Genomic DNA, 27,666 nt, shown 5'->3' on the forward strand with positions numbered 1-27,666 from the left:
TTTTAAACCAATTCAGTTCAATTGGCATAAAAGCTGCCTGGACGCTTTTACTTCAGATGCCTGAGGCGAACAGGTTTTGCTTGCTACAAGACCATATTCCAGTTATTTCAGGCCTGGCTGGGCAGAAAAATTCCAAAGCTATGGCATCTCCACAGAACAGACTTCGCTATTAGCAGCCTTTTATCACAGCAGTTCCAGCTCCTGCTGATCTCTTCCCAGAGCTGCGCATAAAAACGTCCTAAACTGTATTGTTTGGATTTGTCCTCAGTGCTGGTGCTAAATGCCGCCCTTTTCTTTGCATGTATTCTTTGCAAAGACAACACAGATACCTAGAGATGCACACACCCTTGATGGAGTTAATCAGGTAGGATGTTGATTTTAATCTCTGGTGTTCAGGACAGAATTTATTAAACCTGGATTAAAGCCAAACTATGTCAAAACCTGCTTTTTATTCTGCACATTACTTCATGTCAAAGTCAACCTTTTCAGCTTCCTTTAGATAGTTTACTGTCTCAAGTGCCACAGATAAGTAATTTGGAATTGGAATGATGGACTATCCACACAGAGATTTTATACTTGAGAGTATTGCTCCAGCCAGAGCAAGTACCTCTAAAAGCTGGAGACTCTGGAACCTGCAACTCACCGTTTTTCCCTCGTATTTCATTAGTCATTCTCAAAATCAAAATTTCTAACAGACCAAAACACCTGAGCTCAAATGATGTATTTACCACTTTAGGTTATACAGAGGACTTCTGTGCAAACCGTACGTGCAATAAATAAGAACTGCTTCATATGATTCACATATGAAAGGGCAAAGGTGTAGCACAGAGTTTACCAGTTGAGATGGGGCAGCTGTGAAGCAGCACTGCTCATATGGTGGTGCGAATAGTAGTTATGTGCTAATACTTACGCTGCACTGTCACCTGAACAACGCAGCTTTCTTGTCCAGCCTCGTTGGTGGCAATGCATTGGTATAACCCTGTGCTCATCTGTGTAAGATTTTTCAGTAGGACTTGCCCGGGATTAGAAATGTCTGAAACAGGAAAAGCAACACCGGGATTAATCAAAAAATACTAAGAAACCTTAACAGTGGATAGGACACAGAAGCACAAGTTGAACTTCCAGATCGAATCAGTTCAAGAACAATCAATGATGCCTCACAAAAGATTATTTGTCAACCTTCAGCAAAACACTAACCAAACTCCTTGTGCACTTCCTTGTTCAGGGTGGAGCACACCACAATGTCCAGCTCCAGTAGTGAAAGGTATACTGTTGCTATCATTGCCAACAAGTGATCCCTGTTTAAAAAGCAGGCAAGTGACTGTACATGTGCACGTACATGTGGGTGGTTATCTGGCTTTCAGCGTACCACCGAGAGCCCGAAGAGGAAATGACCTGACTTACTGACTCTTGATGTAGGTGGGAGATGTTCAGCTCTCTCGTCTTCCTCGTTTATGCGCTGCCATCGGTAGGAGATGGGTGCAGTGCCAGAGGCGGAACGGCACTGCAAGGACAGTTCCTTTCCCTCCAACAGCTCCCCTTCTAGCCAGCATTTGGGCTTGGAAGGTTTTTCTAGAAGAAACAGAAGACAGGTCATGCAAATGCAGCAGCCTGTTTTCTCGGTGAAAAACCCTTTCTTTGGCAAAGTATGTAATTTAAGTGGCTTCCAAGAGCTGGCTTCCCTGGAATGCATTAAGGAATTACACCAGTGATGTTTCTTAGGGGAGTTTAGCTGCAACTGTGGGCAACTTCATAGCCTAAGTAGTGGAGCTGGCTGGCTCAGACATAGAAATGACACGGGGCAGCTTGCCTCATGGATACTCCTATCAGTGAAGCTGTATCACTGCATTCCTCTTCTAGGTACTATTTAGAGAACATCCTTCCCCCCCTCCCCCCCCACTTCTTCATTTCTTCCTTCTCCCCACAGGATCTGGCAGGCCACAGTACTTCTTCCACAGGGTGACAATGTACATGCCAAAAGCCAACCAATAAACTGAAATCATGGAAGAGAAATGCTAACCCCGGCAGCTTATTTGTCACCTCCGCTGACTTGGATCAGTTTGGGGTCCTGGGACATGAACCCAGAGTCCTCAGCAGGAGATCTGAACAGGGCGATCACCAGCTAAGCTAGAATATCAGTCTAGTTTGTGTGATGAGATCACAGAGATAAATTGGAAAGAACAGTTCATATGATTTTGCAGGTGATTATACTTACCTCAAAAGAGTTCTTTAGACTCTTCCTGTTTCCCGTCCTTTGCCAAAAAATGCAAAGGCAGATATGGAGCTGGACAGTGAAACCTGATCATGAGATGTCTTTGTATTTATACCCTGATGAAATAAATCTCCCTCCAGGAAATGAGTCTAGGGATTTTTTTTTTTCTTTGGAAGAACAATAAAATGACCTTACCTACAACCTTCAGGGTGATGCGAGCCCATTCGTACTGCCCAGCATTTTTAACCTTACATATGTACTTCCCCGCATCGCTGGACTGCAGGGATATGATTTGTAAGGATGCATCTCCAGCAAGGAAGTTGGATGTGAAGGAAACGCGCCCTTTCTGTTCCTCATTCAGATCATCATAAACACGGCCTCCAGAGTAAGTGATCACCTGAGGAGCAGAGACAGTCACTGATCAGCCAGTTGTAATTTTACTTTCACATAGAACAACGAATCAAAGCATTTCTAGGAACTGCAGACTAAGGTTCTGCATGGATATGTGACTTGCCAAGGGTCACACAGGAAGCCTGTGGCAGGGTGGAAAATGAAACCTGAATTTCAAGTCTGAGACTGATACATAAACTGTGTTTATGCTACAGATTTATACTAGAGCATTTATACTAGTGTCAAAATAGACGTCAGCTTATGCCACAATATATAAAAGCAGTCTTTAATTTTTGCTGCTTTTGGCTAGCTAATTTAAGTTACTGCAGTCTTGATTTTTATAAGTACTAAACTACTATATTTTTTCCTGAAATGAACGTTTCAAAAACTGGGCCTACAAAATCCAAGGTCACTTCTGAAAATGTGAAGGGCAATTCTGAAGTTTATCCAATGATGACTGATTACATAACAGTGTTATTTTAAAGGAAACTCGATTGTGACACAACCTGTTCCAATACAGCATGCATGAATATCAAATAACTTTTATATGGTATAAACCTCTCTAAATAAATCAGCTGTGTTTTCTAAACCCTGCTTACTTCATCAGAATAACTTGCAAAGATCACCACAGAAGTCTCTTTAAATCAGTGGCTGCTGCTGCTGCTGTCAACATAGAAATAAAGACGATTTTCTCAGCAGATGCTAATCATGGCTGAACCTACCGCTTTTTGTACTGTTTCAGAAATGTGCAGCAGCCACTCAATATCCAGGCTTCCTTGCTCCAGAAGGCCCAGGCGGTGGTGACAGGGCAAAGTCACGTTTTCTTCAGCCACTCTCTTAAATTCAGTCTGAGCCTTGGACAGCCAAACGGACCAGGAAGCTGGAAGACAGATACCAGTGGTCAGAGGTCAGGATTAAGGATGCATCTCTGTACCAACAAGTGTTGCAAGCTTAGGTTTCACTGGATCCTTCCTCATTTGCTTCACAGCATCAAAGAAAACCCAACTGCTTGGCTTCCTGGACAGATTGCAGCTGGTTAAAGAGGACCTCTATACATACATAGGCAGTTAGTTTCACACTAATATTTAAGCATGAAGAACAGATGGCTTCACATTCCAGAGCTGTCAATACTAAAGTTGCACACACATCCTCTATGCACTCAAAATTTCAGATAATCTGCTCAGTTTTGCCTTCACCTTATATTACCTTAATTCATAAGCAGTATTCCCACCCAGAAGACTTTCAGAGACCATCGCTTTATTCCTATGTCAGTCTGACAAGGCTTGGAGTCTCTTCCCTAACAGTGGATGATGTTCGTTGTGTGCAGTTAAGCACTGGAAAGAAGAGACCAGCCTGGGAACAAGAGGGTTAACCTTAAGAAAGGGATAGAGCAAGTAGGCTAGTGAAGTGTCTTTGAATAGCAATGTCAAAAAAAAGCGTAACTTGTCAAAAACGGTTTGTCAGGATTTAAAAAAAAATAATTAGGGAAGAAGTTGCCAAGCTGAACCATTAGAGGGAAGCAGAGCCTTCTAAATGTTAGCCAGTAAAACTCAAAATGCATGTTAACTCCCTAAAACCTGGACCAGGAGACGGTAGGTGATGTTCAACGAGAACTGCGTTAGTCACTGTAAAAGTTGCACTTTCTTTCCGACTTTCTTTCTATGCTGCACCCCTGCTAAAACTGAACAAAATCTTTCTTTCTGAGTTTCTTTCTATGCTGCATCCCTGGTAAGACTGAACAAAATCGGGGTTGATTCTTGGCTTTGCCCATCTCCAACTTTTGATAACACATGGACTCAGCATGGTATGTTCAAACTCAGTTAAAACTGACCCAAAAGATCAGAGGTATGGAATATTACAGGCATTTAAGTCAGGAACACCCAGGTCTGCTATGACACCAAACAAAAAATTTTCCAACCAAGTTTCCACGGGGACTTCTGGGGCACAAATGCCATCTGCCTTTTGTGTATTAATCTTCAGAGTACAGTTGGGTTGTTCTTAAGTTTTGGTGTGCAAGAAGGCCTAAAAGCATTTTATTTCCCTGTGAAATGAAGCGAGATGAAATATCTTGCTTCTTGAACCAATTATTGTGAAACTGATGAAAACTGTGAGAGTTGGCAGCACTAGGAAGTCACATGTGTGACTGAACACACAATTCAGTAATTACATAGCAAGATTACTGGCAAGAGCATAAAAAGTTCTAGTTACATAGGCTAAATTTGTTCCTATACTTGTATTTAAATAATGGATCTTTAACCTTTCCTTTGCCTTTAAGTGAAAAAAACCCAGGAAAAATTACATCCAACATGACACTTCCTCAGCTTTTTCTATTTCTTCAGGACCAACTCTGGTTTCAGAAAAGTCATTCTATTCATGCTCCCTTTCTCAGATCTGCCTCTTGAGTTGTTAGCATGACCATCCCTCAGCTCCTCAGCTTCTGATATTTAATCAATACTTGCCAAACACTTCTATAAAAGGTATTATCTACTGTGTGCATGCACATATAGAAAACACCTAGAATTTGGAGGTGGAGTCTTGCAAAGGATTGAGCTCTCCTCCCCTACATGGATCTCTGCATGAATCAATGAGAGTGAAAGCTCCTTTTCAGCCACATTAGCTGCTTTCTTTAAAGGGAAAATTAATCCAGTTTATCACTGGATTCACTAGTCTCAAAGCTCCATCTGCCAAATACAATTATACATTCTGCCTATAATGAATGCCTGCTTTCTCCTACAGCCCACATTGCTGCGGGCTGCCTTCATTAACACGCTGACACTCACTAGATGACCGATCAATAAGTTTAATTTAAGCACCACAATGCTGAGCATTCACACAACATTTGCAACATTTTCAAAGCCCTCTGCCAGCGGAGCACTGAGGTTTTGCGCACACCTCACAGGGTAGTCTACATTTTAAAATGTAGTTTTACATTAAAAGCCTTGATCGGGATTTATAAATGACCTTTTGAGTGAGTATAACAAGCATCATTTTCATTCCTCTCTGGCTTGGACAGGCTGTTTTTAGGAGAGCTCACACCTTGGTCTGTTCTTGTTGTCCCCAGCAAACATGCTCTTGATTTGAGCATAAACTCATCTTCTAAATGGGAGTAAGATCAGGAAGATATCCAGTGAGATAGTGACTGCAAATTTCTAAAGCACCCTTTGTTTTTTCAATCATGCAATCAGAGATAACTTGGAGCTGATTCACCACTGAACTGATAACCAGATTGTCACGCACATTGCGTACTTTTCCATGACTGTCTGTTATTAAAAAAAAAAAAAAAGTAGTCCTTTTTGTCCTTATTAGTTCTTTAATAATGCCCACGAACTCACAAGGAAGTCTGTAAGATTCGCAGGTGTTCTAGACAAAACCCTCACTTCATTTTCTTTCCAGTCATCTATACCTGTACACAGTCAAAAGGAAGCTCAAAACACAGTTTCATAAAAGTACCCAACATATGATGCCAGTTATGGAAATTACCCATGCTAAATCCAAAGAGAGCTCAATGTGAAGAAACCTCGTGCCTTTCAATAGTTTGGGTAGGGTCTCACTGTAGCAAGCAGCGAAGAAATGGAAATTTACCTTCAGATACGTGCTGCAATTTACAGTTATATGCCACAGAAAGAAGAAGGAACTAGAGACCATATCTAAGCCCCCTCTAAGCTATTTTAAGTGCTTTATTATTCAACAAAGAATATATGCCCTCTGAAGTTCTCTTGTATTTGTATAGATGAGACCTAGCAAGAACGGGTGAAAGAAATGAGATTTTGCTCACAGTGCTTTTACCATTTATTTCCCACCACCACCAGTTTAAGTTCCGTTTAAATGAGTACTAAAGGAGAGTGTCTGCTTATGGACAACCCCTTACAGCAGCAAACACCTCCATATACTGGCCAGGACACACATCAGCTAATTTGCAAAAGCAGCTTGCTCCTGGCCAGCACTTTTGCTGTGCTGGATGGGTGTGCAACTGGCCCCATACTTTCCTCCCTTAAGCCACACGAGGGCAGAGCCTACTCAGAGTAAGGTCTTAAGGGCTGGCTCCAGGAGACAATAGATTAAGACAATAGATGATTTTCCCAGAAGTCGGATCCAAGAGACTCGCTCAGTGATGCCACATATATGCAGGCTCCGCAGTTCTTACCCAAAACCCACTCTTCCCCTTCCACATCCTGTGTGTGGCTCTTAACACTGCAAAGAGCAATTGGGGAATTGCTTCTTTCAGCGTTACTCAGGCCTTACTCAGCCCATGTCCCATGACTTCAGAGGGAGGTTGGTTTGTTTTTCCTGCAGAGCAGAAACCGTAAGCTTATTGCAGCTGCAGCATTTTGAAAGCGTTGGCCGTGGACCTGAAAACAAAAGCGTTGGGTGCAGAGCCAGGCTTGCTGACGCACCACAGGCAATGCAATGTTCTGTATTTGGGGGGGAGACCATTGCAATGTTTAAATGTTTGTTCTATTGTTCAGAAGACAATAACTCACCCGATGCCCTGCAGACAAGGGAGAAATATTATTGTCTTTCATCGCACGCTGATGTTTTAAATATCCAAGAAATACAGAGCAACAAATATTTTAAACAATACCAAAGCTAGCACACCTAAACAGGCAATACCCAAAGAGCACAAGCACAGATTTACCACAGGAAGGGGACAAATTGGGTCTGGGCACATAAAGGGATTTTTAGCCCTCTCAATAACAGGCCATTCTGCCTTGCATACACAGCAGATTTTAAAGGAAAAAAAAAATGTGGACAAGATCCTGCATCTTTCTCATGCAAAAAATGTCAGTCTTAAAGTATTTCCCAGAACTCATTTCAACATTTTTAAAGGACTACTGATTTTGAATGTATCCCAGATATTCTAAGAGGGTTTGAATTTCAGAAAAGTCTGCCCTTTGAAATGGATGTAGAGGGAAGGAACAATCTCCTGTGCAATGCAGCAAGTGCTGAGCAAATCGGGACTGTGTATTTGACCTTATCACAGATTATGACCACCGAAAGTAGTGTCTTCATGTCTGAATCCTTAATGTGATCACACATGCTTTTATATACATGCTGTTAGAAAGCTCAGTTATTTTCACATCTATCTAACAACAAGTATATGTATATACACAAATGCACATGTATACCAACATCGTCAAATATACATATCTGCAAGGCACATAAACATACAAGCAGAATCAAAGTGAAAATGAATGTTTTGCTGACATTTTTATTTGTAGGCAAATTCATGTGCTAAAAGCTAAAGAGCTTCCACATTTAAATCTTTCATTAGGTTCAGAAGAAGGTTTGAATTAGGGAGCAATGCTAAATATAGATTATACTTTTTAAAAAGTAATAAGTTGTGCTATATCACTTAACTGCTGAAATTAGGAGGAACAGCCTAGAAAAGTTTCAGAGAACTGAGATACAAGAAATCCATAATGATGCTTTGTAAGCTTGGCCTAAACCGTACCTACACTAAGTTAATTTAAGATGTGAATATCCAAAAAAGGTCTTGAAAAATTTCAGTTGTTCCAGGAACTTCTGTGAAGTTTATTCAGCTACACTTTTTATACTTTATTTTGGCTTTTTATCAAAGATGACATTTGCAACAGACTATTCCAAGACACTGATGTCCAAGGAGACGTAGAAATGCAACGGGTAATTCTTCTGCAATTTGAGACATCCTGTACTAGCACCAGACAGAGGGAAGCAACTCTGGAAGCGAGTGACTCAAATCTGCTGTGGAGGAAAACTTTCTTCAATACAACAGCAAAAGCAGGAACTCCAGTAGTATCTGTGCACACAGTTTATAGCACTGTCTGGACAGTTTCCATTTCACCTGTGATAGGTGCTCTATCTGCTTTTGTTCATTAATATCAAAATGTTTCCTGGATGAAAGTGTGACAGGAACAGTGAATGGCCACTGTTGCCAAGGCACATCACATCCTTTCTGAAAGAAGAACAGTCCCCTACAGACAAGTTTTCTCAAGTGTAACCAATAATTTTCTGGTCTGATTTTGAGTCCTTTTTGGAATACTCTTCAAAGAATTTTTTTCACATCTGTGTGATTCCACTATCTGAAAATGGGGTCCTTCTGAGAAGACAGTTTTGGTCCTGTAGTCATCCGAGTAACACACAGATTCTTCTCAAAATCCAGGTAGGCTGTTGGAAGAAAACACCTCAGCGCATCCAACAGTCCCATGCTATAGCTGGTCTCAACTAGATCTTCAGGCTGAACTGCTTGTCTAAGTACTTCATTTTAGTCAAAATTATCCAAATTAGCAAAAACTTTCTACTTAAACAGTTTAAATTTGCCCCAAAAGAATAAATATCCACAGAATTATTCAGGCTTGTAGTGTTCCTCTAGCTGAATAATCTTCTAGCTGAATAATCCTGCACATTTGACTCACTTGTTGTTGTGCTAAAAACATTTATCCCACTCAAGAAAGTATTTGAAAACAGAGTATCTGTCTAAATTTGATATATACAAGAATAATATATTTGAGAATTTAAGAAACAAAAAGCCCAGGACAGCCTGCCATGTTACAACTTTGAACCACTCCTTCATGCCAGGAATTTAAGACATTTCACATTTGTTAGAGTTTGATCTTGCTACAGTCTTGTAGGAATCTTTTTACGAAGCTTCTTCATGGAAAAGCAAAGGCCTGCCCCCCAGTCTGTCCAGCGGTCATTACAGTGGTAAGGAGCAAAATCCGAGCATTTTGCAATAAGGACATTTAGAATTGTAAATGCTTAAATAGGAGGCTGACAACTGCTTTTATGGCCAAAGAATTACATCTTGAGTAAAACTTTCAGAGATGTTCAAGTGACTTGGAAGCTCAAGTTAGCTAAATGCTAAAGACACTACAGACCCTAGTTCTACGTTAAGTATTTAAGGCTCAGTAGGCTTTAAAATTAATCTCTCTGTTGAGAAACTAAACATTTTCCTCCCCACTATTACTGTTCAGTAATGATGACCGACACACACATATTAAGGCTTTCATCTCCTCTTTGACTCTTTTCCCCAGTTTCTGCTGTGGATAAACCAAGACAGTGGATAGCTATGTAGGTTTGTTCCAGATCTGAAAGGAGAACCCACAAGGTCAACACCCCCTGCTCACCCTCAGACCACACTAGCCCTAACAGTTAGTTACCCTGACGGCATTTTAGGCCAAAATAAATATAAAATGGTGTCTTCTTACAGACAGCTATTTTGCATTCTTTGCGCAAGGGAGGAGAAGCTGGGGGCGGCCAAAGTCTCCTAAGGATAATTAACTCAGCCAAGGCTGTGCTCTGGGACATCTGCTTTCTGTATTCCTTGGCTGGCAGAGACATAAAGGCCAAAGGTCGCCTTCTCCCAAGAGCTCGAGTGCTCCAAGTGACCAAGACCTGGCCCCCAGTGCATGCTGCCTGCAGCCTGCTCCCCTCCGCCTCCCTTTGATTTCAGGAATTTGGTTGTGAAGCAAAAGCATCTCAAATAAGAAAAATGTGAGCTAACAGTCAGCTCCCGCAGGAACAGGCTAGCTGCATTAAAATAAAGAGGTCAGCCTATCCCCATCCATATCCACACAGCATTGCAGAGGTTCTCTGTAATTGGAACCACATGTGCTTGGGGCTGAGGTTTGAGGAGGCTGTTAAAACAGAAAGCAAAGGGGAAGAGTTCTGCATGTTGCCGAGTTTCCAAGTGGTGACGTGAAGCATTTGGAATTGAAACTGCCGAGGAGCTAGGAAGGCCCAAAGAGAACAGAAAAAGCAACGTTTCACAAAGCAAAGCCTTCGATTTTGAGAGGTTTGCAACAGCTAAGGAAGAGTGCAGGAGGGGGCTAGAATTTGGCTGGCGATACACAGGCTCCTACCAACAGAAATACCACCAGCTGCAGAAGCATGGGCAGTTGGCCACCAATCCTTCCCTGGGCAGTCTTGGATGAGCCAGGAAAGCGATCTGTGGGATAGCTGTTACCAGCACAGTGGCAGTGCACATGATGTGTGCTAAATGTACTAAGTCTTCACACCGCCCCTAGGCACAAATGAGGTGGTCCGCCCAGTGCGGGTCTGGGTCTCACAAACGGCCCCAGCAGCAAGGATGCAGTATTCCCTGGGGAAAACTCAGGGTTTCTCTAGTAGATTAAAGACAGATGAAAAACTGATCCTGCAGGCCCCAGTAGCCACCTGCAATCTAAAGATCTTACCTATACATTCCTAGAATCAAGAGGTAAAATTCTGTCCCTGAAAATGCCAGTAGGAAGTTTGCCTTCAGCACCAACACACACGATTGACTCCAAAGCCTGGAGAGACTTTGGAATATTGGGAAAAAATTGAAGCTTTCCATTAGCTGAGTATCTTCACAGGCAGCCAGCAGCTATGTAGGTACTGTGGCTGTCCTTTTTCTCATTGCATTTTAAAGTCAAGTGCAAGTAGGAGATTCTGGGTTTACATCCCTGGAGACCAGAGAACAGAAAACAAGGCATCAGAACTGCATCTTCCTATTTAATGGTTCACAGAGTGTTTGTACAGAGGAATGTGTGAAGTCCCTTAGCCTTTAGTCCAGGCAATTTTATCAGTATGGTCCAGGTGTCTTCTGTTTACAGTAACACAGCTCAGCTAAGCCTTTCAGTAATGCAGCTGGTGATTTCAAGCTGGGTGGACTAGATCTGTACAGAGACCTTGTCAGTACATATCACAGATTCCTTGAGGGCTGAAGCACCTATGGCTGTCTGATATTCCCTTTCTCTGCAAGCATCTCTGGGCTGCTTTGTGTACCTTACTAAGCTTTGTATTGAGGAAAGCAAGAACAAGACATTCCACCCCTAAACATCATAAATTTCACTCCTTTTGCCTGGTTTCAAATGAGGCTTGAAAACATGACAAGATAGATGGTTTCAGTAATAGTTTCTAGGGTGTCTTCTGTCTGAGAAGTATGCTTAGGCCCCAGTCTTCCAGTGAGCCTATTGTTGCTGTCAGTTCACAGACATGAAAATGAAGGCACACAGAAATGAAGCTATCTGCCCAAGGCAGAATCCAGAATACAAACCAAGAGAGACAGCAACAAAACTGTTTTCAAAATAGTATTTGTCCATCAGATCTTTCTTCACTAATTTCAAAATCCAAGGAGTAAGTTGCATCAGCTGAGGTAACTCTCAAAATCAGAGAGAGAGAGGAAGAGACTTGAGGGGTTGATAAAGATTCCCAACAAAACCATTCTTGTACTGAGGATTCCCTATCCTTATCTTTTTCCTTAGCATCAAAGCTTAAGATGTTAACCAGAAAGCACGGAACTGATTGTGCTTTTCTGCTGCTTTTTATCATAGAAGTTCAACTTGTTTTAAGCTTGCCAAAAAAGGTACCAAGAAACCTGGAAGGTATTCACAAGTAAACTACATGCCTTTCTACATCTTTCTCTCACAGAGTTTTTCAAAGTTTGATGTAGTTTTAAGGTATAGGCTTCAGTCGCTATTCAGCACATCCACGTTACCTCAATGAGATGTTCAGTTGCATACTCATAATTGCACATAACATGGTATGACATCTCACTTTTCCACTACAAGCACTACTAATATGGTACAAAATGAATGCCTAATGTATTAGCACTCTGTCACTTTTCATATTCACTCAATCTCAAATCCTCAGCTACAGCCTACCCTAGAGCAGAAAATGAACAGCAGCAGCAGCTCCTCCCCATCACCCCCATAAGTCTTGTGAAAGAGATACATTAAACTCGGCAGCACTTCTGGGATGAATACAAGGTGCAGTCTTCTGGTCTGAGCACAGGACCAGGAACAACAGCAGCTCGACTCTAGAAGAGTTATGGTTACAGATACTGTCTACCCAGCTGTCTGCAGCCTCTATTTCTCACCAATGTGATAGTAGTTAGGATCAATTACTTTGTATTTGCTGAACCCATCAGAGGTTAGAAAAATTAAAGAAACCTCATTCTCTTAATCTTCATCCTTGCACTGGCTTCAGTATGAACCAGAAGGAAGAAAAAAGGAGGATCAGGTTCTTAATTATCTTATCACTACGATTCAACTCCCTCCCTGCATCTTTCCTAGAGTTTGGCACAACAGCATACCAGCTGCAAGCAGACTGAAAACAGATACATCTTTTCTCTCTTTTTTTCCACTGTTACCAGGAGTTATGGCATCTGGACACGTATACTAAGGTCTCAGACGAGTAGAGGCGGAGCTCTGTAAATCCCACTTTCTGAATCAGACCTACAAATTGAGCAAATGGGGATTACCGAGGAATGCAAACCCCACTGTAAATGCTGGAAGAGATGCCTGCCAACTGTATTTTAGGAAGCTGGCATCACGCGGACAATTCACTACATCTCTACGCACTGAATATTAGTTTGCATTGTACTGAAGAAAGTCTGATATTGCATTTGGTGAGGTCCTGTGCTCAAAAGGATCCCGAGGTTCTTCCCAGGAACATTTACAAACCAAAGACTAGACTGAATACTATACTCGTGAGAACTTGCATTGACTTTAAGAAAGACAAGCATAATTTGGAAAGCATTCTCCCTTCAGAGAGACAATTTTCCAAAGTGGAGCACAACAGCTATTTTAACTGACAGCAACACTGCACAGCTGCTGCAACTGATTCTGAAGTTAACAAAAGGACTGAAGAGTCAGACACAGGAAATAAGGAAATGTTATTCAACACAAACTATGATCGATTCCTGCATATATGTATATATTTTTTTTTCCAGTGACTGTCAGGAGCGCAGCTGAACCTAAGGCATTCTTGTGCACTGACGATAGCCAGAGATGAAGTCTGAGGAGGATTCCACTACCCACAGGATTACAGTTTGTGAGCTGAGGGCCAAATCCCAACTTCTGGATCCATTCCACTTGACAACAGCCTACAATCCTAAAAAGGACAGGACTATAAAATAAAGTTACATTAATGAAGTTGGTTAAGTGCAGCAACAATGCTGCAACCTAAGAAAAAACATAAGAAAATTAATTACTCAATTTTTTTGCTTCTGTGAAAGTTTTGGAACATTTAAAAACATGTAGAAAAGCATATTGTTCATTAGTTTTCAACTGTCTACTATTTACTTATAAACCTGTGTTGTTTCTTTTTTAATCTTAGTGTAGATTTATCAAAACCCGTCTTTAAAAGTTCAAAGCATGAATTAAGTTACCATGTAAGATGCTTGGAAAAGGCATAAGGACTAAAACAGAAAGCAGATCCATTTCACTTCCCTCAGAAACAGAAGCATGCTTAAAGTACTGACTTTTCAAATCTTATTTTAACTGGCTTTCAAATATGCAGGTGGAAAGACTAAAACAAAGCTTCAGTATTACTTGAGCTAAATAAAACCTGCAAACTGTTGGGGGGACAACAGGGAGGATACTATTCCAGAGTTAAACAGCTCAGAATCTATCAGAGCTGAACCGCACTGAACTACTTCATTTCTAATGGTCATGTATCAACAAACTGCCTCTGCAATAGGAATGAGATTGGTAGGGAAGCAGATTTTCTTTTCTGCTCACCGCAGGGCTTCAATGCCAGCAGCTGAAATGCGTGTTACATACATTTTGCATGTTTGCAAATACCAAAGCAACAAAATCTGCAAAAGCCTAGGGCCATTGCTAGGGGAAATCCTGAATGAGAACATGCAAGCATCATGCCTGCCAAATATTGCTATGACCTTTGCTCAAAAGAGCAATCTAGTTCTCCTCTGGCACATGTCCCTTTCCGAAAATGAGGGATGCCCCAAGTAAGACTGGAGAGGCAGAGCCCTTTGTAAAAACAGGCATTGGGTATCAGCCTTCTGAGAGGGGAAAAAAAAAAAAAGCCCTGTCTGAGAGCTACAGTACATCATCGAGCTCTGGTGAGCAAGCACAATGTTTCCGAGATACTGAACAGGAAGAGGGGTTTGGAGCAGGGAGGAGGGTAAAAATGGGATTCAGGCAACAGTTGAACAAATCTGCTAATTGGATGTGAAAAGGTCAGGCATCTTATCAAGAAACATACTGTAAAGGTCAGGTGAAGTATACAGAAGTAAGCCTAGGAGGAATGGGTAGCACACATGCCCAGCTCCACCATTGGGACTCTGAATTTCCACCCTCCTTTTCAGTTTATCTAAGAGGTCTGACCAACTGAAAAGCATCACTGAACTTTTCCTGCGTTCTTATTCAGACTGAAGTCCCTACCACAACTTGACCAACTGATTTCCTCAACATCATGAAGTGTTTCTATCAACATCCCTGACTTACCATAAAGCAGGAGATGTTGAAGAAATAATGTAGTGTGTTGGAGAAAAGGCTAGTTTTTGAGAACAAAAAAGACTACACTACATTATCCCTATCTTGTGAACAGCTGTATTTTGGATTTTGTTGTGATCAACATGTGCATGCATCATCTTTCACAGCCACTTTTAAAACTGTGTTAAGGACAACAGATGATATCCATAGCAGCTTACCATAAACTCCTGATATATCAGTTTCATCAGAACTGCTTTAGAACCACAGAATAGTGGAGGTCAGAAGGGACCTCCAGAGATAATCTAATCCAATGCCCTGCTCCAAGCAGACACTCCAGTCCTTTAATCATCTTTGTGGCCCTTAGCTAGACTCATTCCAGTATTTTTGTCTTATACTGGGGAGCCCACATACTTCACATATGATCTCACCAGTGCTGAGTAGAGATGAAGGATCACCTCCCTTGACCTGCTACCTACACTCTTCCGAAGGCAACCCAGGATGCTGCTGGCCGCCTTTGCCACAAGAGCACATGGCTGGCTCACGTTCACCTTGTTGTCCCGCAGAACCCCAGGTATTTTAGCTGCAAAGGGGAAAACATACAAGCTACAGGATGCCAGGATTCCAGAGCTAGTGCAGGGATTCAGGTGTTCCATGGAAACAAGGATCTCAGTGCGTCTGTACAGTCTGACGAGAAGCGATGAAGGAAAAACTTCTACTGAATGATTTGGGAGACTTGGCAGTGGGGAGTTCTCAGGAAATTAATCTAAACTTCCTGGTAGGAAAGCTCAAGCTAGAAAAGGACCTCAAGCCCTGATGCAGAAGTTAGGTTTCCTGGACAAGCTGCAGCTTCTCTGTGCCTCACTTCTGTCCTTTTCAATTTATGTAAGAAAACCTGCATGCCTCAGGGATGCATATGTAAAGCTTAGAGAGGGAACAACAAAATTATAGAGAAATCAGAGCCAGACTTCTCAGAGGTGCACAACGAGTAGATAAGAGACAATAGACAAGTTCTAAAAAGGGGAATTTTAGTGAGATATTAGGAAACAAAATTCACTATGAGAACAGTCAGCCACTGGAACACAGGCTCACAGATTGTGCAATCAGCATCCTTGGAGCTATTCAAAACTGGACTGGCTGAAACCCGGACCAGCCTGACTTAAGCTGCCCCTGCTTTAAGCCAGAGACCTCCAGAAACCCCTTCCAATCCAAGCTTTAAGTCTTACAGCAGGTCAAGGAGAGACCCATGAGACTCAAGTCCCACCACCTAAGACTGAGGCCTTCCTGCTTCCCTGCAACTTCTACACTGCCCGGAAAAAAGCATACAATGCTCCTCTCCCACTGCTGCCTTGGCTACAGTGAAGTTCTCGAGTGCCACAGTTTGGTTTCGGCAGCCATGACACACAAACTGTGTACACAGCTGCTAGATCGAGGTGGTGGGCTCTTCGATGATTAAGTCCATTGTAATGTCTGGCAGCCATCTGTCAGCCACATTTACAGTAAACCCCAGCTCTCCTAGCATGTGTGGTCTGTGGGGATAACTGAGCACATAATTTATTTGATAAATTCAACCTTTTTTTACTGCTGACAGTATCTGTGAGCAGGTCACAGCTGTCTCCAGTTTCACTCCAGTACCAGCTTTTTTTCTCTCTACATGATGGAAAAAAAACAAGCTCTTGTAACTGATCAGATACATCACCTGATATTTTTTCTTGATTGCCTGAACTTGCAAGTAAGGGCATATATATTTAACATTGGGTTTTCCCCAATATTTACTCAGGCAACACTGAAATTTATTTCAAAGAGCCAGAAAAATAACTGAATCATTAACTGACCACAGAAGGTTGCACAAAAAGGGGCAAAGCAAATGTGCTAAGATAAAACATTAATATTTGCAAAGTACTTTACATTATCCAGCAATGCTCTGATTTGTGGAATTGAAGCAAGAACTGGGGAGCTCAAACACTCCAGTTTGCTTCCTTTGTCTCCATACCCTATTGGTGATCCTGGAAATGCATATAAACCCAGGTTTACAGTGAAGTACCCTCTCTGCAAAAGCCAAAAAATATGCTTTCCTGCAAGTTGAAATCAACTTTTTATATTATTGCTATTCAATGTTCCAGTGGGTTAATTTTGTCTTCAAAAATTCCCAATGTTCTTGAGCTAAAATTGACACAAAAAGCCGCCAAAACATTTGGCTAGTTTCTGCAGTACTCATGGGTTTTTGCTGGTTTGGCTTCTCTAGGAAAACCTATTTTCTCTAATAGGAGCTGACACAGCTTCTCCCCCCGCCCCTGCTTTAAGGCGGCGTTTTCAGTCAGAAGTAAGACTAGGTAAAAACACTGTCTGTCTAAACTGAGCACTCCGGTCTTTCTCTGTCTCCCCCAAGCTGCTGTTCACCCTCATACCCTTCACTGAGGGCGTGCACAGCTGCAGGTCTTCAGCACCTCTGCAACCAGCCATCAAAAAATCGCAACTGTAACTTGTTTGTACTTTACCCTGCACATCCAGAACTTGTAGATAATCCAGCCTGTCTATTACTCCTCTGGGTCTTGGATATAACCAAAGAGAAATAGGAAAGTGTAAAGAAAAGGAAATAGTATAGTCAATATAGTCTATCACTCACTTTTTTTGAAGCCTTATGGACTTCATCCAGTGTCAGTCAATTAACTAGGTTCATATTGCATAAGCAAAAACATCCTTAACATTACCTTTCCCCACTGCTGCCCCACAGTGTGACTTGTCCACATTTTGCAATTAAAAGGACAAAATCATGACTCTCCCATTGACCCTTGCATGCCAAGATCTCGTTGTTCTTTTCACAGCCCCATAATGAAGCTCTTAAGTATCATTGTTTTCAGTTTGCAAAGGAAAAAGCAGATACTGAAAGCTCAGTTTGCCCATGGGTAACTAGGGACACAACAAGACTGCCCAAGGTCACAAGGGATCAGTGGCAAAGTTGGGAGTAAGATCTACAATTCACAAGGTCCACACAAACCAAACTACACACTGGAAACACCTCTTGACTGGCTGCTTGCAGAAGGCAGGAGTCCTCAGTGCCCCTCATCACCAGGCCAAGCTTTAACTCCAGCTAATTTAACTCATGGCTCAGTCTTTTTGCTTCTTATAAAAGTTAAGTTACAATGAATCTCATGTAAGTTACCACTCAGCCCTAAGAAAAGTCAATGGAAAAAGGGTATATGCCTGCTGTGCTGACTTGCACAAAGACTGGCACCCTATACAGACCACAGTGTGTGTGGGGGGGGAATCGGCTCATGTCTGCTCATTACTTCTAGTTTCCAAATAGGACAGAAAGTGAAGCCAACACAGAGCTCAAGCTGCAAGGAGGTAGCTGGCTTTTTGCCTAATACATCAGTTCATTTTTCTGAGGCCCCTCCAAGCTTCACATTGCTAAAAAAGGAAGTTGGAAAATGTTATACTGGAAACAAGGAATGATGCATCTCTCCCTCTTGCTCCCTGCCTGGAGGGAACATCTCTAGGTGAGCTTCGGCCACCCAAAGGAAGAGGAGCAGACAGCTATGATTTCACCCAATTCTTGCTTCACAAATGAAGTATGGGAATAGTGACCAGCCATCGGCCATTCCTAACATTCATCATATTTGTGGCTGCTGCTAAAGAACTTGGCTGCAAAATACAGGTGTCAGGTTATACCACTTTCCCTCCAGCTCTTTGAGAAAGTCCAGATCCTGAAGAAAAACACTGTCAGTTTCTTTTAGACTTAGTGCTGGTGCCACATGAGCAGAACTGGCAACTGACAGTGTTTCCTTCTGAACCTTGCACAATTGTTACAAAACCTGAATAGTTTCCCATTATTACTAAAAATGGCAACAAAAAAAAGAGACAGGTTTTCTTGCAAGGCTGCTTCTGCCTGGAACTGCTGTAGCACAGGGAACAAACGCTCCAGAACAACTCCATCAGCTCTGCTGCGAACGTCCCAGTGGTACCTCTCACCTTCAACCTTATGTTGCTGATTAGGAAACAAATGTCGCCAGTACTGTGTTGATTTTGAGAATCTGACACTAGTTCACCGGATGGAGAATAGAACAGCCATTTCACCCCCAGCTACTAAGCAATGAATCCAAGAAAACCCTTCTCCTTTCCGAAGGAATATCCCCTCCCTGCACAAGGTTTCGGGACCAGCGGGTGTGGAAGGCAGTTACATAACTGCTGCAGGAACTGAGGGGGAGAAGAATGAATGTCAAAACTTGCTAAAACATGAACCCGGGAGCCTTGTGGATTCGGTCTCTAACATCCATCAAACATGATTAATTTTAATGTCACAACATTTTAATGTCAATTACTTTTAATGTCACTGCTTCTTCTTTACTAGTGCAACCACATTTTAGAGCTGATAAGAGATTCCCCCAAAGAACTTAAGATCAAATAAATAAACAATCAAAAATAAACACGACAAACACAAGCAGCAGCCTGGTGCCTCCCTGCTATTGTAAGGCTCTTGATGTGGTGAATCTGACTATTTCCAAGGCCAAGGCAGTTGAGAAATAGAGCATCTGAGGCTTCCACTCCTATTTTTCTGACTATATAATTTGGCTAATTGAAGATGTCTGTTAGACATGTGGCTTGGTATTATTTACATTAGGCTAAGCCATCAGACAAGGATATATTTTGTTTAGATGCTGCATGGAGTAGAGAATAACAGTCAGTCATGATTCTGGGTATCTTAAAATTTGTGTATAAAAGAAGAGACAACAGGCAAACTGAGACTGATGAGGAAACTCTTAGAAGAGGACTTGAGACTTAAAGTCTTTAGGTTATCAAGTGGCTGGGGAAAAATTGCACAGCTGAACATTTTTTGCAAAGCAACAGGGATATTAACTTCTCACATAATTTCAAACCCATTCAAATGTTGCAAATTTAAAAGCCTGTACTTGGATTCAAATTCCTCTGGTTTTATATGGTCTTTGGCAGAGACTGAGAAGCAGACGACAGATAGGAAAAGAAATAGCACAGAATATACACAAAAAGAGGGACAATGAAAGAACACACTCTATACCTACATATACATATAGTACTTGCTTGTTGCCTGCTACTTTGGAAAGCAATTAAAGCACCCTCCTCTTGATGCAACATTCAAATAGCTGCTGTATATCCAGAAAGTAATTTGTTTTTAAAGACTTGATTCAGGCTGAAAAAGACTTGTGGGTATAAACAACAGGAAAAATTGATATGTGAACTTCTGTTTAAGCGTTTTTTTAAATAGCTGGAGAGGTTGACAAAGCCTCAAACCCCATGGGGTTTCTCAAAACAAGTCTTGTATGTATCTTTAGAATAAATTACAAGACTGAGGATAAGTCAGGCCTCTATTCTAATATGAAACTTAGATAAGAAAAGATATATTTGGCCAGACAAACTAAAGAAAAGAAAGAAACAGGAGAGTAAGTCAGACAGCTTGCATGGCCTTTTTTAGAGTCTAAGAACTGACTTGGTCTACTCATTATTGATATACACTTGTCTACCCACATTTGCACTTGCCACCTCACTTAATGGTAATGCACTATGCAGCTCTGTGGAACAACTGCAGTTTTACTTCAGAATGCATATTTTAAGCCCGTAACAGTTCAATGGGACATTTTAAGTGCATAATTCCATCAATGTTACCAAATAAAGTCTCAATCCATAACACAGTTGTAAGAATGAAATGCAACATTTATTAATAGATTTTCAAAGCCAGAATAGATGAGTTTTGATCATCCAAGTTTTCAGTACAGCAGACACCACAGAACATCACCATGATGTTTGCACACTTTGACAGCTTGCGTTTCTATCAGCATCTCTTTCCAAGAAACAGCCCTACTTGCTCTACTGATAGACTGCTTCAGTGGCATATTAAACTCCCTGATAATTCCTTGAATCTTAGCTTCTATCTTGCATTTGTTCAATCTGCAAGATTCAACTTCTAGCTACCAGCTCCTTAAGACTCTTGTATTCTAGATAACTGTTCTCAGAGGGCTCTGTAATCTAATAAAGACAGCAGGGTCTGCCCTGATCTTGGGCTCCATCCGGGAAGGGGGAGGTTTAGCATGAACCAGCCCTAGCTGTCAGTTGATGTTAAGATCCAGGGCTCATTCAGAACTGAGGGTGGGATTTACATAACTTGATGTGTTTGATTCTCTCCCTCTTTTCAGGGAATCAATCACAGCACCCTGCCTCTTGATCTGGGCACAGTGTCTATCATGTCATCCTTGTGTCTGTGTTCACCTGGACACATCGGTGCTTATCAAAAAAACATTTACTATAAAAGGTAATCAGGTAAAACACGAGAGGTGCCAAGAGATGCCAGACAGCACATTCTGACAGAGTTTTGTGTATATCTGATAGCCAGCATGGCCCAGAGTCCTCTCCCAGTCTTAAACAGTTCACATTCCTTCCTTGAGCTAAACCCTGCTTGGCTGCATTGTTTCAACAAGCTGAAAAGCAGCCTCGTGCCAGGGGTTTACTGCAGGGACCTTTACCCTGACCCAGACTAAGCAAGAGTCTCCAGGCACAAGCTCCTAAACAAAGCACCACATTCCAATTATTTACATATTTCTTCTGTCCTGAAGCAGCCAGAGAAATGAGCATGACTGTGAGGCTGCAGGGAAATCTGGAAGGCCAGCTCTTCACAAAACCACCTGAGGCTACATTAAACTCTCCACAAAGCCAAAGCTTAAATTCATCAACAGGCTCCCCAGCCTATTTTTGTTTCAAGTCCTCCATCAAGCTGAGAAATGATCCAACCTGTCTTCTCTATTACAGCCAACTCATCAGATTCACTGAAGTTCAGCAATTCAGACCTATATACTCAGCCAGTGTCCATACCTTTTACTTATACTCAGATATTGGCTGTGAAACATATTTTCCAATAAAATCTCAGTAAGCTCACACTGAAACACACCTTAGGCAAGTTTCCTCCTTAGATTAGTTCCCTCTTTTCCACGGCAAGCTGGGTACATCACGTCAAGGATGCGTATATGCTAAATAGTATCCCATTTTTTTCTCTGTGCACATAGTACTCCTGCCATGCACTTAAAATCCCTCAGAAGACAGACTTGCAGTCACAGCGGGCTTGTAACAGAACAGTACACCTGCAGTACCAGCAAAACCTGACACATTGTCCCTTCCCTCAACCAGAGAACAGCAAAAGCAAGACTTGAGTTTGCAGTCCTTTAAACAGACTTCCACCTTTTCTTTCTGGAAAGGTCTAGTCCCACAGGGCAGAGACTACTATTTCTGAAACTGGCATCATTAGTGGCTATTCACCCTTGGTGAGAAGACATGATGGTAAGCACCTAGTGTTGTAATATTACAGACTGGCAAAGGCAGAAGAACCATTTTGTTCAGGAATGCACATTAAGAAATGGAGCATCTGGCTACTAGAAAATAGATTCAAAGTGCTTAACTTCTATTCAGGTACACATTAGATATTTAAAAGGCTCAATCACAAGTTACATTAGATTTATTACTTCAAGTATATAAATACATAATTTTCCCTAACTGCCTAATATTCAGCCATAAGTCTCCCATATAAGCATGTGATTCCACATACAACCCAAGTTATGTGTTTTCTTCTATCTCCATCTGATACTGGACCATTTTGGACGGAAACAGTCATTTAGATAAACTGCCAGTCTCATCTGGTCCAGTAATTCCTAGCTCCGTATTTCCATGTTTGCTCTCAGGCAGGAGGAGTCCGACTCACTGGCTGAATCTGTGTAAGAGAAGTGAAATACTTATGAGGGTTACTGTAGAGTTTCCAAGGCATCTGTCAGAGTCTGATGCAATTGTGACAGCTCACAGAACTGAATCAAAGGCATGAATAACCATGGCAGACCTATAGGCTACTGTAGGAAGTATGGCTAGATGAGTACATTATCCATTTGCTGACTATAAATATCAGGAAAAATCTGGCAGGGGAAAAGTCCCTTTTTTACTCTGTTCCTATATTCTTTCCCTCAGACCAGCTTCCTAATAATAACTGGAAACAAGATAACAAGCTAAATGGGTATCCTAACCCTTATTGTACCTCTTATTCTGTAACACATGCTTATTAGATGCTGGCATTCTGTCTGGGAAACAGTTTTAATGTGTGAATCTTGCACTGACAATTAACATGTCTATTTGCTCTTTGGTTGCTGTATCTAGAGTGACAGGAGATACACATCCCTCATCTCCCTGTTTCAAGCCTGAGTTTACCCTCCCAGCTTCTGCCTCCTCTGTTTTTTCAGCCCAGCAAGCTCAGCAAAAGGAAAAGTTGCAACAGCTTCATTACACTGAAAATAGTTAATTATGTATGCCTAGTAGAAGGGAAAAAACATCAAATGGCTCCATACTGTAGATAACAGCAGTTCATCGGCCCAGACCACACAAGTCTCTGCATCTGGCCCTCATTAACATCTGGAAACGAAACCAAAGTATCCATCTGCCAGGCAATGGGTCTTATTTGACATTTATGCAGAATAAGCCAAATAAGATGTGCCCACTTGTAGGGTCCCGATTGATCTGCAAGGATCATTTGGGATGATTATAGGTACCAGCACGATCAGAGCAGACATAACAGGGTATCCTGAGTGAGATTTACAGTCTGGTTTGTGGTGACACCAATTCCCTTGATCAGCCAGCTGCTTCTGGCATCCTTCAGGATAGAAACTGTTGTTTGGGGGGGATGGTGCAAGCGGAGGGGCATTGTCATGGGTTTGCTCAGAAATGTTTTATTCAGGTTGTTTATCCTCAAAAGAACATTTTCCTTTTAGATTAAATTATCTGGATTCTGTTTATTCTAAACACAGGAGACAGGACTCAAGCATTTCCTCTTTTAGGAAGTAAGGCTGAGTGTATTTCCTACAAAATTTACAAAGAATGGAAGTAAGGACTTGTATGGCTCCTGAAGATTTCAAACTCTTCCTCCCTAAATGCTGAAAGAGCTGGCTCTGTCTGTCAGAGCACAGTTACATCCCAGTGGCATGAAATACAAATGCAAACAGACAGCAGCTATAAGCTCTTTGGAAAAGGAAGGCTGATAAAAACCATAATCAAACTATTTACCAATACTCCACATTGTTCTGTCTGAAGACCATAAACCACACTATATGAGACATTTCCCTTTTTACAGATGGGGAAACCAAGGCTCCAAAAGGACTTGTAAAACCACCTACTGGGATTACAGTTGAGATGAGACAAGTTAATGAACAACAGATCTGAACCTTACCAGCAAAAAGTTTTCATTCCAATAGACTACAGAGTCACCACTGGAACTGGAAGCAAAAATACAGATTTCTGCCTTCCCATCTCTTCTCCTTACAGAGAGTCAGAATTGTAAGGAGAAGAGATGGGAAGGCAGGAATATGTGCTTTTGCTGATATCTATATAGCTACAGCTATAAAGCTACTACCAAGTTTTATATGCCATTTTCCATGCATTAGTCACACTGTACTTCTTACAGGAAGTCTATATCTCCACCTGAAGCACAAGGGCAGTGTCTTGCTCAGTCTTCCAGGGGACCTGAAAGCCAGATAATGAACAGAGTCCTCTGCCCATAGGGCCAACCTGTCTCCACATTCATAGCACAGCTCAGGACTGATGCAAGTCTAACGTTCCAGTATCTTTAATCTCTCACAGCTGCCTAAGACATTTTCCCTGGTATCTACTCTAAATGTTCATATATTATGTACTACTTCTGGATCGGAGCGGGGTGTAGAGAATATATGAAGAGTGACTGCTATTTAAAATGTCTGCAGAAATAACATTTATTGCTACATCGAGTCTTCCCTGTCTGCGCAGTATGAACATAACTGATGGTGGGTGCTTATAAAGCATGCATAATCATTACCTGCTCAATTACTGTTGTTATAATGCATGGTTGGCAGTAAGTGCTGCCCATTGTGGGGCCCCACCAGCTCCCTGTACTAGGGGAATTCTTCATGTTTTGTTTTTAATTCTGCATCATAATCAGGATCTAATTTTATGCATATTAGCTCAGGATATTTTTCCTTTCTTTTACATTGTCAGTCTGCTTGCCACATCCTTGCTGAAGGGGATTCCTCACTTTAAGCCCTTCTCTTGGTAGGGCAGGATGGCCTCTTTTGGTTGAGGATTATAGGCTCTGACAGTGCTGACACAGAAAAATAAACCCCCAGAATGATTTAAAGCAATGAGCAGGGCTGTTCTCTCAAGATCAGGAATATACAGCTACTACTGTCCTTTCCTCCTGTAACTCAGACCCAGTCTAAACCTGGCTACTTACAGACCTTAGCCAGACAGAGCCTTTGACAGCCTCCACCCCATCATGCACTCTTCACTTGCTGATAAGATTATAAGATTTTTAGTAACAAGGAGACCACACACTGTCTCCCCTCCATGAACTCAAGCATTCATGGCCCAGTGTCACAAAAAAAATGATACTAACTGGGACATTAAGGCATAAAGGGATGAAGAGACTTGGGCATACTCAGTAAAAGTCAAGAATGTCACAAACCTCCTAAATCCAGGGCAATTAGATCATACTACCAGGCAGAGCCATACTGAAAGGGTGCTAAAAGATATCTTTTCAAGAAGAGAGTATTGCGTGAGCTCAGCTCCAATACAGATGCTTTAGAAAAAACAGAATTTATTTGCCTTTTTAGTGGACTTTTTTTTTTCCTTCCATTCTGCTTATACAAGATCATCATAAAAAATGAAGAAGCATTTAAATCAGCAGCAAGGATGGAAGAGCAGTGCCAATTCCCCCCTGAATAAGCTCCTCCCATGCAGAAACAGGAAATTGATTTCCCTTCCAAGGGCTGAAGATGTTCCTGTGCCAGACTCACTACATCAGGTGCTTTCAGTGCTGTGACACTGCCAGAATCTGGAGATTTACAGCAAACATCCCAGGCCCCATCAAAGGCTTATGAAGCCCAAAACCACAAGATATGCATCCAGAGTTAAAAGAGCTTCAGCATACTCAAAGCATATCATTGGAATGAAGGATGCCAGCAGCTATTGAAGTTGCTATTTTTCTGGGTAGGCTAGGTTTTCCATGCACATGGTTGCAGCAAAGGAAGTATTGAGAGGACAACCCTGAGGACAGGGGCTAAAAGGAAAGCTATAGCCAGAAGCAAAGCATGCTGCACACATGGTTTTGCACCACATGGCATGGGAGAGGCTGCAACTCTGCACTGTAAGGAGGGAAGACAGGCAGGAGTGGTACAAAAAGGGGCAAGGTTCTTAGATGTCATATGCCACTGCAAAGTGATAAAAAGTATTTGCATTCAAAGGATTCTGGAGAAGAGAAGACTGAGGGGGGATCTTATTAATGCTTATAAATACTTAAGAGGAGGGTGCCAGGAGGATGGGGCCAGTCTTTTTTCAGTGGTGCCCAGTGACAGGATGAGAGGTAACAGGCACAAACTTGGTCATAGGAAGTTCCATCTAAACATGAGGAGGAACTTCTTTACTTTGAGGGTGGTAGAGCACTGGAACAGGCTGCCCAGAGAGGTTGTGGAGTCTCCTTCTCTCAAGATACACAAACTCACCTGGACACATTCCTGTGCAATCTGTTCTAGGTGAACCTGCTCTGGCTGGGGGGTTGGACTAGATGATCTCCAGAGGTCCCTTCCAACCCCTATCATTCTGTGATATTGTCTAACTGGCTAGTTTAAAAACTCCTTCTATATGCATGAGTAATCAACTCTTCTCCCCATCTTAAAGATGTTTCTAAGGAGAAGGTGAGGGGCAAATAAGGAGAGAATGAATCTAAGCAACATTTTAATTCCTTTTAAAATACTAGTGTACAAGTTGTTCTGGGGGCCAAGAAAACCAATGTAAGAACATACCTGAAGAACAGTATTTATGATTTCCTAGATTTAAATGTATCTTTCTATGAGAGGACTGATTAAAGTAACTAAGATATTTTTGAAAATGCCTAGGTACCATGCTTTCAAAAAGGTTTCTAAAGGATCTGTGTTCAAGGCCTAACACATAAAACTCTAAATTAGTCCTGAGCACTTGGCAGAAACGTGTGGTGCACAGCACCCTCAGTGTAGCACAAGTCTGCTCCATGCTACACAAAATCTCTTCTGCTAGCCAAGCCACCATTAAATAAAAAGCACAAGGAGCTCAGGAAAAATAGAGAGGAGAGACATTATAAGAACTGAAACCAGAAATATTCAAGTTATTCAGAAGATGTATAATCTTTGTGACAAGCTGATGGGAGATTTTTATCACCTGAGACCTTCAAACCAAGCCTGGCTGTCTTTCTGGAAGAGAGATTTTACTCAAGTGATTAAAATGAATGCAAGGGGTTACCCTTACAATGATGAAATCCTCCAATATACTCTAGCAATCTTCAACACTGCCCTCAACTTCCTTCTAACTTTACCTTTGAAGAGGGACAGAGTTCTTTGTACAAGACTGCCTGAAAATCCCTGTCACTGCGTGTATATCAGAATATCTCAAAGCTTTCTCAGATACGCCTGTAAGATAGGTTGCTGTTACATTTTCTTCTGTGGCTTTAATGTGCTAAAATGCAAAGATGCTGAGAAGTCCAGTAATCCTAACTGCACACTACATGGCCGCTCAGCAGTCAGGACCATTAGCAAAGTATAATAAACTTGCTAGCAGATACTGCTTTCTGAGCTGGCCAGAACAAGCCCTATTTACATAAGCCCTCAATAAGTAAGCACCCGCAGGACCCCATTTGAATGGGTGTTCAGATGTCTGAGTATCTTGGGTTCCCAACTTTTCTGCCTTCTCACTGCATTAATTTATGCTCTAGAATTACATGAATAGATGTTAACTTGGTGCCTGGCTTGTTTAGACAGCAAGCAGGAAGAAAGCTAGGTGTAAGACATTCTGGATTGCTATGCAAGCTTTCAAGTC

The 27,666-nt window shown here is 41.7% G+C and overlaps 1 protein-coding gene across 1 annotated transcript in view; it reads right to left on the bottom strand.

The window, feature by feature from the left end:
• The window catches only part of CLMP (CXADR like membrane protein), a 41,279-nt gene that overhangs the window by 2,711 nt on the left and 10,902 nt on the right, over positions 1–27,666 (bottom strand). Inside the window, exons 2-5 of the mRNA XM_009807823.2 lie at positions 3,325–3,482; positions 2,408–2,609; positions 1,405–1,572; positions 911–1,033 (exon numbers count right to left, since the gene is read on the bottom strand). Of these exons, the coding sequence (XP_009806125.2) occupies positions 911–1,033; positions 1,405–1,572; positions 2,408–2,609; positions 3,325–3,482 (651 nt within the window). The remainder of the gene's footprint in view (positions 1–910; positions 1,034–1,404; positions 1,573–2,407; positions 2,610–3,324; positions 3,483–27,666) is intronic.

Source organism: Gavia stellata, chromosome 26, assembly GCF_030936135.1.
Source record: "Gavia stellata isolate bGavSte3 chromosome 26, bGavSte3.hap2, whole genome shotgun sequence".
In the NCBI taxonomy this organism is placed as follows: domain Eukaryota; kingdom Metazoa; phylum Chordata; class Aves; order Gaviiformes; family Gaviidae; genus Gavia; species Gavia stellata.